This window comes from Erpetoichthys calabaricus, chromosome 9 (genome assembly GCF_900747795.2).
Source record: "Erpetoichthys calabaricus chromosome 9, fErpCal1.3, whole genome shotgun sequence".
Lineage (NCBI taxonomy): Eukaryota > Metazoa > Chordata > Cladistia > Polypteriformes > Polypteridae > Erpetoichthys > Erpetoichthys calabaricus.
Window position 1 is genome coordinate 166,035,558 of NC_041402.2, and position 13,628 is coordinate 166,049,185.

At 38.3% G+C, this 13,628-nt stretch overlaps 1 protein-coding gene across 2 annotated transcripts in view; it reads left to right on the plus strand.

Moving 5' to 3' along the window:
- The first annotated feature begins 7,897 nt into the window (after window positions 1-7,897).
- tbrg1 (transforming growth factor beta regulator 1) overlaps window positions 7,898-13,628 on the plus strand; it is a 36,683-nt gene continuing 30,952 nt past the window's right edge. For both annotated transcript variants that reach the window (XM_028810375.2, XM_028810376.2), the window contains exon 1: window positions 7,898-8,211. In XM_028810375.2, the coding sequence (XP_028666208.2) occupies window positions 8,131-8,211 (81 nt within the window). In that variant the 5' untranslated portion in view covers window positions 7,898-8,130. The remainder of the gene's footprint in view (window positions 8,212-13,628) is intronic.

Sequence of the window (13,628 nt, forward strand, 5' to 3'; positions counted from 1 at the left end):
ACTAATGTAGTGATCACATGGTTCTGAGGAAATGCGGCTTTTCGGTTTCGTTTTTACTTTTTTATTCAGTAATAATGAAACAGTAATATCATCCAGTATGAACTACTGGAAAACATAACTGGAATTAAATGCAAAATCATGGTTATGATGGTGCATTGGTTTAGGTCTTTTGATATACAGACCGCAGATCAATTCCAATTCCAGTGTGCGTGGACTCTGCACGGTGAGAAGGTGGGTTGCTTTAAAAGCAACTGTTTCATCATCCACATCTCGATTTTCTGTAAATTAATAATAACCCAAAAAACTTAGGGCAGGCAGTTTTCATTGAAACTTAAGGCAGACAGTTTTCTATTCCCGGTAAATGCAAATCTGTCAATAACACAATGTCTGCAACCAAAGTAACGGAATAAAGTAATAAATGGATGCAGGACGAGTCTGCTGCTAGTATGGCATTACTGTGCTCTTGGTGTTCACCAACATGTAATTAAAACAAACACAAATCTGCATGTTAGATTCAAGTTTATTGTCACATGTACAGAGTATAGTCACATTTTTCTTTGCATATCTGGTCAGCACAATCTCCAGTACCGCCGCTCCCTATACGCAGAGTACGCAGTCTGCGTAGGGCACCAACTCCCAGGGGGGCACCATCCCAGCTGCTCGAAAAAATCGTTTTTATATATTATAATAATAAATTAATATTAATAATATATATATACAAATAAACAAAAATATAAACGTATATATTGCATTTTACGGTGAACGCGCGCGCCCTCACCTCTGTTACGGCTGCCTAACTAATATTTGGGGGAGGGGGCACAAAAGTAAATTTCTGCTTAGGGCACCCATTTGGCCAGCAGCGGCCCTGCATCCATCCATTTTCAGACTTGCTCATCCTGTGCTGGGTTATGAAGAAGCTGGAGTCTAACCCAGCAAGCATAGGGCATAAGGCAGAAACAACTCCTGGATAAGGTGCCAGTCCATCGCAGGGTGAACACATGCAATTCCAAATTAGCAATTCCAATTCACCTAACCTGTATGTATTTCGGAGGAAACTGGAGTACACGGAGGAACCCAATGCGGCACAGGGGAGAGCATGCAAACCCCACCCATGGAGAACATGTGAACCCTGCATGGTCTCCTTGTGGCGACGTAGGCTACACTGCATCACTGTGCATTGAATTTTGATTAAAATTTTCATATACCAAGATCAGGGGAACAAGTGAAATTAAAGACACATCACATTTCCCTCCTAATTTTTTTTTTTTTTGACGACACAGGCGCCGCCGAGAGTTGCAGCCTTTTCAGCAGCTCCGTGTACGACTTTTTCAACTTTTATTTTTCTCTTTTTTATTGATCACTCCTATCACTTTATTTTATGTGGATTCGTTCCCTGGACACACTTACTTTTACAAAGTGGGCATGGATTTTTACACGCCGAGACTCGTCTTTTCAAGTACTAAACTTAGAGCGCTGAGAACAAATGCCAGTGCCGGTGTGGTTCCCTATTTACCCGACGAGGTAAGAAGGAGGTATCGTGGCAGCAGAACCGGCACTAAGCTAAAAATGAAACGGCTTGCGAGAAAGTGGCGTTTTAAGCTCTCGGTGCCTTCTGTGATTCTGGGAAATGTGAACTCAATCTCAAATAAGATCGACGAACTGGCTGCGCTGGTGAAAAATGTCAGAACCTGCAGAGAATGCAGTTTGCTGTGTTTCTGCGAAACGTGGCTAACTAACACCATCCCAGATGCTAACGTGGAGCTACCCGGGTTTAGCACAGTTAGAGCGGACAGAGACGCAAGTACCTGCGGGAAGCACAAAGGAGGTGTAATTCTGGACTTGTTAACGTCAACGTCTCCACTTGCCGCAGGGACATCGAACTGTTGGCCGTATTACTTGCCCAGAGAGTTTGGACACTTCATTGTTGTTATCGTTTACATCCCCCCTCAGGCGGACGTGAAGACAGCGAGGGACATCATCCATTCTGCTGTTGCTAAATTACAAACGCAGCACCCTGAGGCGCTTGTGCTAATCGCTGGAGACTTTAACCATGTGTTTTGTGAATTTCCCCTTGGGATTAATAAAGTTATCTATCTATCTATCTATCTATCTATCTATCTATCTATCTATCTATCTATCTATCTATCTATCTATCTATCTATCTATCTATCTATCTATCTATCTATCTATCTATCTATCTATCTATCTATCTATCTATCTAATTTTTTTTCAATGTCTAGCTGTTTCTTCACAGTTGCATAGGGAGTCTGTTCCAACATGAAAGAGAAAAATGCAGGAATTAGCCCTGAACAGAATGGCAGTCCATCATAGGGTGTAGTCTTTCGCATCTGGCCAACTTAGAGTCAGAAATCCATGTAAGATACACCTCTTTATGACAAAAACTGGAGAAAAATCAGATACAGTTGGGACATGGAAACTACACATAGATGTGATTGAGCTGCATGCGGTTTAAGTCAATTCTCCTTGCGCTTTGAGACAACAGTCGGAACCACAGCAGCATTGTTTCAGACAAAGGATTTCTAGCTTTATTTAGACAAATAACATGCAACACATTTAAACATTTCAGAGGAGCTCATTTATATTGTGATAACTCATTGATGATTTTATTATATTATGGCCCAGCTTACACAATTTTCCCAAGAAATTGTTTTTTTTTATGAATTTTGGCCCTACTTACAAAATATTAGGCGCCGCCGCAAGTGGCAGGTATTCCAGCAGCTCCGTGTATGAAACGTTAACATTATTCGAAGTTATTGTATTTCTGTATACCTGCATTGTTATCACTCTTTAATTTAATATTTTCTTTATTAGCATGCTGCTGCTGGAGTAAGTGAATTTCCCCTTAATTAATAAAGTATCTATCTATCTATCTATCTATCTATCTATCTATCTATCTATCTATCTATCTATCTATCTATCTATCTATCTATCTATCTAATATGATTGTTACCCATGTGTACACTTGCAATTAAAGAAATGAGCAAAAAACACTTAAAATGAAGAAGGAACAGTTTAAGCATATACTATGCACTGTGAGTGGTTCTTTAAACTCCAAAGCAGGCAAATGGAATTGCAAGGAAGAGACAAAAGGCTCAATGAAATAGTAAAATAATACTGTATTATTTGCAGCAACTCTCACCACACCTTACCTTTCAATGGACCTGTGGTGAAAAAGAAAGTACATGAGAAGGACACAGAGAGGTGTTGCTGCCAGCAGTCGTTTCCACAGTTTTGCTGTGTGTTGTTTGTTAATATTTTATATATCTAAGTGAATAATGCAAACACGTTTATCAATCAATCATTAAGTCTCTATACACAATCTCAAATACAAACACACACACGTCTGACATTTTATCCATTAGGCTTGGGTTGATTGTAATCAATAACCATTCTCATAGAAACTCATGTGATGGTGCAAATAAAATGTGGTTCTGCATTGCACATCTCACTTAAATGGCAAGTTTATGAAAATTGGAAAAATATTTAACTGAAAACTAACCATAAGCTGTGAGTGCCATGCTGGATGGACCATGGGATGGGAGCTTGCTTCTTGCTGGGAAGGGAGGTTGTAATAGAAGGATAGTAATGGACTGTTATCCTGACCCAGATTGAAGAAGTTTCCCTGCCAGGAAGGGAGGCTGCAATGGAAGGACGGTGAAAGACTGCGGTCCCAACCAGGATGGGTGTGTGTGCCATACCAGGAGGTCTATGCAGAAGAACAGAGGATGTCTGCTTCCCAGGGATGTGTTTTCCCTCTGTAGATACAGTGAGAGCATCCCACTGCTGGAACACCAATATGGACACCCACAAGTCAGGCTGAGAATTGCAGTCCCATGGGACAACCCTGTCAAGATTTTTGGGTGCTGCCAGGGCAAGCTGCATTGTCTGTGTGTTTTTCTCCAAGTACAGCTGCTTTGTCTTCCAAACCTCAAAGTTGTAAAGTATAAGTGTCTTTAATTGCCTTCAGTATGCATAGATAGGAATGTGTCAATGAGGATACCATGCAGTGAACTTGCATACTCTCCAGGGCTGATTCTTGCATTCAGACTAATACTAAAAGATCCAGCAGTAAAATAAATCAGTTTAAACAATAAACATATAAATAATAATTGTAATAATAAAATAAAGGGACAATGGGTGTAGATGCGGCCTCATGGGTTCAGTAGTACTTGTAGTTGTTGTCTGCACTATTAATAATAGATAGATAGATAGATAGATAGATAGATAGATAGATAGATAGATAGATAGATAGATAGATAGATAGATAGATAGATAGATAGATACTTTATTAATCCCAATGGGAAAAAAGGTACTTTAGAGTGGTTCTTCAGAATGATGGCATCTGCGGAACCATTTCTGGTTGCCAAAAATTTCATCCACATGAACGTTTCAGAAAGAATTTTCTGTTTATTCAGATCCATAACAGATTGCATAAATAAACCATAAATAGATGATAACAGATTTATACAATACCAATTGGTTTATAATTATAAATGGATTCTTGCTGCATTTAATAACACAGGCTAAGTTGAAGTTTTCTTGATCTGTTAGTATCCTGCTAGGTAGTCTACTATATGCTTAAAATTTCTGTGTTGTCCACCCATTTCAAAGCCTAAAGAACCAATTTCATACCCAAAGAACCCTTCCTAGTATATAAAATTGTTATTTGTCAAGCAATGATTCTACAAGGAACTGTACAACTCTGTAAAGTGTCATTAAAGAACCATTATTTTAAGAGTGTGTGTGTAGTTTGCATATTCTACTTGTATGTGCATGGATTTGCCTCCCACATTCTGAAATATCTGCCGGTTAGGTTGATTGGTATTTCCAGATCAGTAAATTCACCCTGTGTGTGTGGTCATGTGCGAGAAAGGGCCATGTTTAAGGCTATTGCCTTGCTTGTACTCAGTGCTGCCAGGGTATGTTCTGGCCCTTCTGACACTGAATTGGACTGAAAATGTTATGTTATAATAATAGTACACTAACATGGTTGCACAATAATATTGCACAGCTAATAATGTGGCATTAAAAATAGTCAAATTGCACATTTTTCAGTGTCACTGTTGTTGTAAGAGTAGAGTTGTGTTAAGCCTAAGAATCAACTGGAACATAAAGCAGCCAATCATTCCTCTCAACGCTGACAGGATAGGCTCCAGTTCTCTACAGCCTTATATTGGAATAAGGCTGGAAATTGAACACATCAATAAGCATAATTTAAATACTGGTATTGGGGGTTGTTTCTATTTAATAATTATGTATATATATATAATTTTATTTTTTAACAGTAAATTGTGGTTTTATTCATGAAGACATGTCAAAAATAGATTTCAAGACAGAGTAAGAATCCCAGTTTGTACAGACTCATATCTGCATAGGGTTTACTGCTACACCCCAAATCTGTATCTTCTTCATCTTATGATCTGAAGATTGTCCACCATGGCTTTCCACACTACCTTGATTAGGTTAATTATTTTTTAGAAGAAAATTAGAAAATCTTTTGAGGGGAACAGGGCATTTAGCCCATTAAAGCTTGCCAATCCTACCCACCTAATTCTTCCAACACAAAATCAAGTTAAATTTTGAATGTCTCTAGAGTCCTACTGTCCACCACACTATATAGTCATTTATTCAATGATGGTTCTCTGCGTGAAGAAAAACTTCCTAACATTTGTGCGGAATTCACTTTTATCAAGTTTCTCACTGTGTACCCATGTTCTTGTTAAACTCATTTTGATGTAACAGCCTTGATCCACTGTACTAAATCCTTTCATAATTATAAACACTTACTGTAAATCACGTTACCTCTTAACATCCATTTGGTAAACTGAAAAGGTTCAACTCCTTTCATTTTCCTCATAACTCATACCTCACAGTTCTGGAATCAGCCTAGTCACTCTTCTCCGGACTTTTTCTAGTGCTGTTGTGTCTTTTTTTCTAATATGGAGACCAAAACTTCATGCAGTAGTCCAGGTGCGGCCTCACTAGTGCATTATAAACTTTAAGCATAACCAGCTTTGAGTTGCACTCTTCACAAACAAACTTCTACATTCTGTTAGCCTTCTTAATTGCTTCTGAACATTTCCTGATGGTTGATAGTTCCTTCTCATAAGGGGAAATGTCAAATTTTAGACCTTCCATTGTTTAATAAAATCAAAAATTTTTACTTCTTCCCTGTAATACTTTGCATTTCCTTATATTGAATTTCATCTGCCACAAATCTGCCCAAGCCAATTTACTGCCCAAGTTCCTCTGTAATGATTCAACAGATTCTTGACTATCTGCCAATCCACCTGACTTAGTATCAGCTGCATACTTAACCAGCTTGTTATTTGTATTCCTATCCAAATCTGCCACCCTGTGGGACACCAATCTTAACTTGACCCAATTCTGATAAGATTCCTCAAACCATAATCCTCTGCTTCCTGTGTTTTAGCCAATTCTGCACCCAACTACATACTATATCATGAATGCCCACTTCTTTAAGTTTGGTGACTGATTTTTCATGTGGGACTATATCCAGCAGCATCACTAGGCAGGTGCAGACTGCATCATCAAAGGGGGTGATGTCAAATGGCTGTCTATAATTTTTTTGTGGAGTGTTTCAGGCTTAAATCACTGTAGCAGTGGGGTGATGTGCCATGTTAGCCATTATGGATGCCATAAGAAGTGAAGCAAAATGACACCTTTTATTGGCTAAATGGACAGATTATAATATATAATATATAATATGTAAGCTTTTGAGGCAGTTCTGGCCCCTTGCCTGACTTGACTTCTCATTGGAGGCTGAAATCACCAAAGGGGTCAGCTTGATGAAATAATTGTGTGTCTGCAATCTAAATGATCAAGTGTTAATTCCCCCCCCCCCCCCCCCCAAAAAAAAAAAACAAAACTCCAGGCTGGATGAAACAATTGAATGTCCACACACTATGTACAGTGGTAAATTACCATTCTGCATTATATGGCTGGATGTCCACATGCTGCATTGTCTAAATATGATCAACTCTCTGTAAAAGAGCTCTGTTCATCAAGTCACCCTGAGCCTGTGGGGGTCTTACTCTAGTCTTGCTTACCATACTGGGTGACACCACTGACCTTATCTAAACCTTCCTGAACATCAGGATAAATAATATGATATTCACCACTCTGATCATATCCTTTTGTTGCTTCCTCATAGAATTCCAGCATATTAGTTAGTAAAACAAGGTCACCCCGTAATAACCCATGTTGACTGTTTTCTAAAACTCCGGTTCTTGCCATGTGCTGCTCAGTCTTCTCTTTAATCATTTCAACCATTAATTTACCTGTGATGCATTTTAAGCTCACTGGCTCAGATGGAATAATATTTACTAATTTCCAGTCCTTAGGCTTTCCCCATTGTGCAGTGACTTTTTAAAAATATGTGTCAATGGTTTATATATGTACTCACTAACCTGTTTAAGCACTCAAAGATAAATGTAATCTGGTCTTGGAGATTTGTTAGATGTCATCCTATTGAGTCCAAGCAGCACATCTCTCTTTATAATTTTCTAGAATAAATCACTCAGTCCCTCTACAGTAGTCCTTGATATTGGTGGGAATTTATGCATTTCCTTACATATGAAAACAACACATTTTAGAGCATTAGCTATTTCACTGTCTATGTATTTTAAATCTGCCTTACAGTTCCTGGTATGTTTCATCTCCTCGACCGTTCTTTTACTACTAAAAAATGAAAGAATCTGCATAGATAGATAGATAGATAGATAGATAGATAGATAGATAGATAGATAGATAGATATTGATTGATTCAGAATTCATCTCTTTAGACAAATTTAACTCGGAAAAATAGCAACATGTTACAGGGTGTCTCATTGATGTCAACTAGAGGGCGCTGCAATCGTGTCACTTTATTTAGTAATGTAGTTTTTTGGCTTTTTAAAAGCAGCTGTTAATTTTCAGAATAGCAATAACATGTATTTGTATCACGCATTTGACTAGCGTGACTTGTAAATTAAATTCAAGTTGTAATAAACCTTGCCGAATAATCATATGCAAGACATCATTTTTCTGCATCCAGCCATTCCTTAAATTTGGGAAGAAGCCGACGTTTCGCTATGCGATAATCCAAGCATGGAGGCCGGAGATGAAATTCAAGAATCCCCGATGATTCATGGTAAAGAACCGGAAAGACCTCGATCTGAAAGAAACGGAGTAAGTAGTACCGGAGATGTGGATTATGGTGATTTAGGCCGTAAAGCATTTTGGAGCCGCCTTAAGTGTGCGGCCCAAAAAAGCCCCGGCATTTCCTAAATTGCATTACCAGCAGCAAAGACGCGATAGGCGCTAGAGGGATTAAAAAAATCGGTTCGCATATAGCAACGGTTAGGGAACGTGGAGAGAACGGAATCGTTTTAATGCTTTAGCTTAATACGGTACTAAATAATATGGTCAGTTGCATAGTAAAGCGAGTGGCAGGACGCTTTAGTTTACAGGTTTTACGTACAAAGCTCGTAGATGAGAGACTGTTGCTAGTTTAAAGAAATGGAATTGCACAACGGATCCTGGATCTTGTATAATAATTTTAAGCTTTCCCCCCAGTTACGGGCACCTTATTTAGTGGAGAGAATTGTGAACGATGTGCAGTTATGGAGTGATCTGGGTTCAAATGAAAGCCGGTTATTGCCGGCTCAGCACCTTCTCACGCCAATTTTCTCCCGATTCCCTCATTTCTCCTAGAATTCGAAAGACATCATGTTTAAAAAGCGGCAGTTCGTAACTGAGTCAGTCCAGTGTCTGTTTTCTGTGACCTTTTAATGTACGATGAAATGTGAATTCCGGAAATGAATGAATGAATGAATGAATGAAATGCTAGATGGTTCTGCTGGCCGTTATCCTGAAAGCTGTTAATGAAGAGCTCTGTGACTTGGTACCCTTTGGAACCCATACCAGCAAAGGTGTCTTCTGTTTGGAGTTTTCACATGGGGATACCAGCATGTTTCACAGCCATGCTAATAAACTGACTTGCAATTCTCAATTTGTGACCCTGATTTGAAAATGTTATGTTATTAATAATAATAACAACAACAACAATAATAATAATAATGCACTAACGTGCTTGTACAAAGATCCTGCACTTCCAACAATGAAGCACACATTAATGGACAAATTGTACATTTTTCAGTATTTATTGCTGTTGAGATGTTATAAGCCTAGGAAATATTTAGACCACAAAGCGGCAAGTTATATTCATTCATAAGCATATCATGTAAATCTTGAGACTACAAAGCTGCCTATAATCTTCATGAACAGAATCAGATAAAATTAACTTGACTTGCTCACTATGAATGAGTGTACCCAGCAGTACGCCATCTTCCTATCCAGTGATTGTTTTCTGTGACCCTTTAATGTATGATGGAATATAAATTCAGAAAATGAATGAATTTAAGGCTGGCTAGTTCTATTGGTTATTATCTTGAAAGATGTTAATGATGAATACTGTGACTTGGTACCATTTGCACCCTACTTTGATTCTCAGTAGAGGTGCCTTCTATGTGGAGTTTTTACAAGGGACTTAATTTTAATCTCACGTTTCACAGATATGCTCATAAATGAATGGGTGATTCTCAAATCACGATGTATAAGTGAGTGAGAGTTTTGATGCACGGGTGTGTTTTGGGAACAGCTGTGACCCTTTAATGAAGACAATGGGCTTTAAAAAATGGTTGAGGATTTTATTTGGTTATGATGTTGAAAGCCATTAACTGTTAACATTGCAACCTCACAGCATTTGGTCAATTTTCAGGAAGTATTGTAGCTTGTGTGGAGTTTGCATGGTTCTGCTCTGTGTAGAAGTTTTTACTGTCGAGCCAGTTTTTTGAAACACTGGCTTTAGACATGCAGTTAAGATGACTGGTGAGTCTCCCTTGACTCATTGTGCCCCACTAAAGACTGGCATTCCTTATAGCAGGAGTGTCAAACTGAGATACCGGAGGCCTTCAGTGACTGCAAGGTTTTGCTCCAGCCACTTTCTTAACTAGTAACCAATTACTTCTGATAATGGAAGCTATTAATTTTAATCAAGATTCAAAACATTTGGTTGTTTTCTATTTTTTAACCAGAAAAGCAAACTACCAGATGACCAGCTACCTCAGGGGCCTCAGTCTCAGTTGCTGAAGGGCTCACATTTTCACATGACCATTTCTAAATTAGAAGTAAGTTCGTTCTGTCAGTGAAACATAACATTTAAGTAAAAGAGCTGTTACTCCTTGAAATCTGCTGCACCAGACATTTCCAAATTTGTATTTTTTCTGAGAGCATGATTGACATTTCAAACGTTCTGAATTGTAAAAAGCAAGCTGATTTCAATTAAGAGAAAATACGTCTGTTCAGTTAGCAGCAGCAGTAATTGGTTACTAATTAAGAGATTAACTGGAATGAAAACCCGCAGCCACTGCACCCCTCCACTTTGATACCCCTGCAATGCAAAAAATGCCAATGGGGGGGGGGGGGGGGGGGGAAACTTGAAACTGGGATTTTTTGCTTTCATTTAGTCAAAAAAAAAAAAACTGCCAATGGGCTAAGCAAAATCTAATTAATTGACAAGATTTTTTAAAAAATAATCTAAATAACATGAAACACAGAATTCCTGAAAAGTCAATACATTTTACAATTAGGAAAATAAGATTTAATGACTTGATATAAAAATTTTCATTTTTTGCAGTGTATGACTTGCGTGTTTGGTTCTCAGTTTGCGCACATAGCTGCTGGAATAAATTTTGGCTCTCCAGCACTCTGAAAGTAGGAAGTTTAAATGTGACTGTACTATCTTTATGTTACTCATTTGATTCCATCTGATGGATGCTACACATATTTAAGTTAAAAAGTGAAGTTTAATTACTGTTCCGGTTGTCAACTTCAGTTTTTTTAAGTGTTTTGATATTTTTGTCAGTGTGCTGGCTCTTTTTAAATCATTGTGGCCCACTGGGTAATGTACTGAAAAACAATTGCACTTCTCAATCCGTATATGGTTTTGAGCAAATCAGTTAACTTGCTTGACATCCATTTGTTACAAAAGTGTATGTGTACTTATACAGTAAACACCATGTCAAGCTGCTAATACTGAACAAAAGAACCATATAACAAAGTTACATTTGTTTGTACATCCACATTAGGTCTAGTTGTGGACCAAGTGTTACTCTAAAATGTTTCTGCTGTGTGTAAATATTCTAATCGTAATCCATTCATATATACTTTTTAAATAATATTTTTGGATATTCTTCTCCATATATATAAAATCCAGCATCTGTCTGTCTGTCTGTCCGCTATTTACGAGTGAATTACTTAACGGATTTAGATTGGGTTTTTTTCTGTAATTTGCTTGAACATTCCAGTTGATTTTGCGACATCTCTCATTGCACTGTGTATCATAGTTCGCTTGCGGTACCGATTTATTAGTGTGAATCCGAGAGACACGCAGTGGGCCGAGGGGAGGGGGGTGGGGCCCTCCTCACTCACTCACTCACGCGCCAGCCTCAGGGTTGTGTACCTTACCTCTGCTTAGCTAGAGAACGAGAGAACCACATAACAGGTTTAGATCAGGTTTTTTTCTATAATTTGCTTGAACATTCCGATTGATTTTGCGACTTCCCTCATTGTGCTAAGAATCATAGTTTGAGCTAAAAGAGACAGTGGCTGCGGACAGAGGGGAGGGGGAAGCATGACGTCAGGAGTGGGAAGCCGGGCAGGACCGTCTTCATTGTCCTTTTTCAGTAATACACAGGTGGAGCCGCGGTGCATGGCTAGTTTGGTATAAAAATATTCATTCCATGGCCTTATGTTTTTTCTTGAGCCTATAGTGGAGCATTTTCAGAAAATGTATGGAAGAATCTGTTAAAGTTGTTAAGATTTTTGTGTCTTTGATTAACATTAAAACTTTATAGTGTAACTGAAAGAACAAGATGATATGCTCCTGTTATGGAAGGTAAAAAAATGTATACATTAGGCATAAATAGCCATAAAAGTAATTAACAGCTTCTAAAACATTAGATTAAGCATAAATTAGAATGTTAAGCAAATAAGATAGGTTAACTAAAAAATCAGTCATATTGCATTTTCTAGTAAAAGATGAAAATTACCAGTATTAAGAAGGAAAGGATAGAACAGGACAAGAATGACATACAGAAACTACGCAAGGACAGGATAAGGAGGAATGAGAACACCTGTGTTCAAGGCTAGGAAGCTGAGGAACGATACCACTGACATAATATAGGAAAAATGGTTCTGGTAGGCACGTAAGAAGCCAGCTGGAACAGTGAGTCATCAGAAACAGTAAAAGGAAGATGATGTAATATATGGAAAGTAAAATTAGTGTATTCATATATTAGCGTAAATAAATATAGACAAATATATAAGCATTAACCTTAGTGCATATATTAATGCAAGTCAGGCCTGCCACGCAAAGAATTAAATAAAGATACATGCTATATTTCTTTTTAATTAAAGCTTAGCTTCAGCCGCTAAATAAAAAATAGCTTGAAGGCCAAGGGAAGTGATAAGAGAGTGACCAAATATGGAAGAAGGAACATCTGCCCAGCCGAAGACTAATCAAAAACAAGCAAAACAGTAACTAGAAATGAACAATAGACAAGTAAAAAGTACCAGAGGCCAGATACGGGGAAGTCAGGACATAGCAATGGTTCCCACTCGAGGTACAGGCTGGGGAGGTGCAGAGGGGAGTCAGAGAAAACAGCAAATGAGCTAATTTGAGTGAGGTCGGAGTGATAAGAAATGCCTATATAAGTTTGGAGTCCTGAACTGTTCAGGGCTCAGCTCAGTTTGGCCGTATTGGGTTGAGTCCGTGTTTTTATTATGGTTATTTTATTGCAATAAAATTATAGACTCTGTTTGCCTACCCTGAGTCTCCTAATAGCCTTCATTTCAGGTAAAAAGTCTTCTGGTGACAATTTTTCGCCACGACACTGTCCATCTTCAGATCTGTTTAATCCAGTTCAGGGTCACATTGGAGAGGAGCCTATTTTGGCCACATCTGACCCAAGTCCATCGCTGGTCACAATTATAACCATTTTCAACTTATGCTGATCCAGTTTAGAGTGGCTGAAGAAATTCTTTGAGATTTGGATCAAAAACCCACTCAAACTCCACAAAGGCAGTGAGTGACCAGCTCTGGAAGTCACACCCAGAATCTCATAGCTTTCAGACTACCATGTAGCCTTTATGCTGATCCTTAAATGATAATTAAAAATTAAGTGGATTTGTTTCGTGTAAATATTAAGACACACTTTTTTTTATAAATATCTAACCAGAATCTGATGAAACTAATTATTTTTAGGAGACATGTAATACATGAATGATATTCCCTTTGGTGAAGGCACTCCCTAAAGTGTTCAGCCGCAGACATGACTCATACTGTGCTGTAGAGTCTAGAGCCAAATAGAGCAGCAATCACCTTATCATGTTCCCTTGGAGATGGGCACAGATATCTATATTTCAGGAGCAGCTTTTGACAGAATAATTGATTTAAAGGACGAGCTGTAGAAAAGGCAACATGGAAATCTTACACCTAAAGATGTCTTGGATAAAACCAGAGATGCAGAAATAGTAGCATTTGC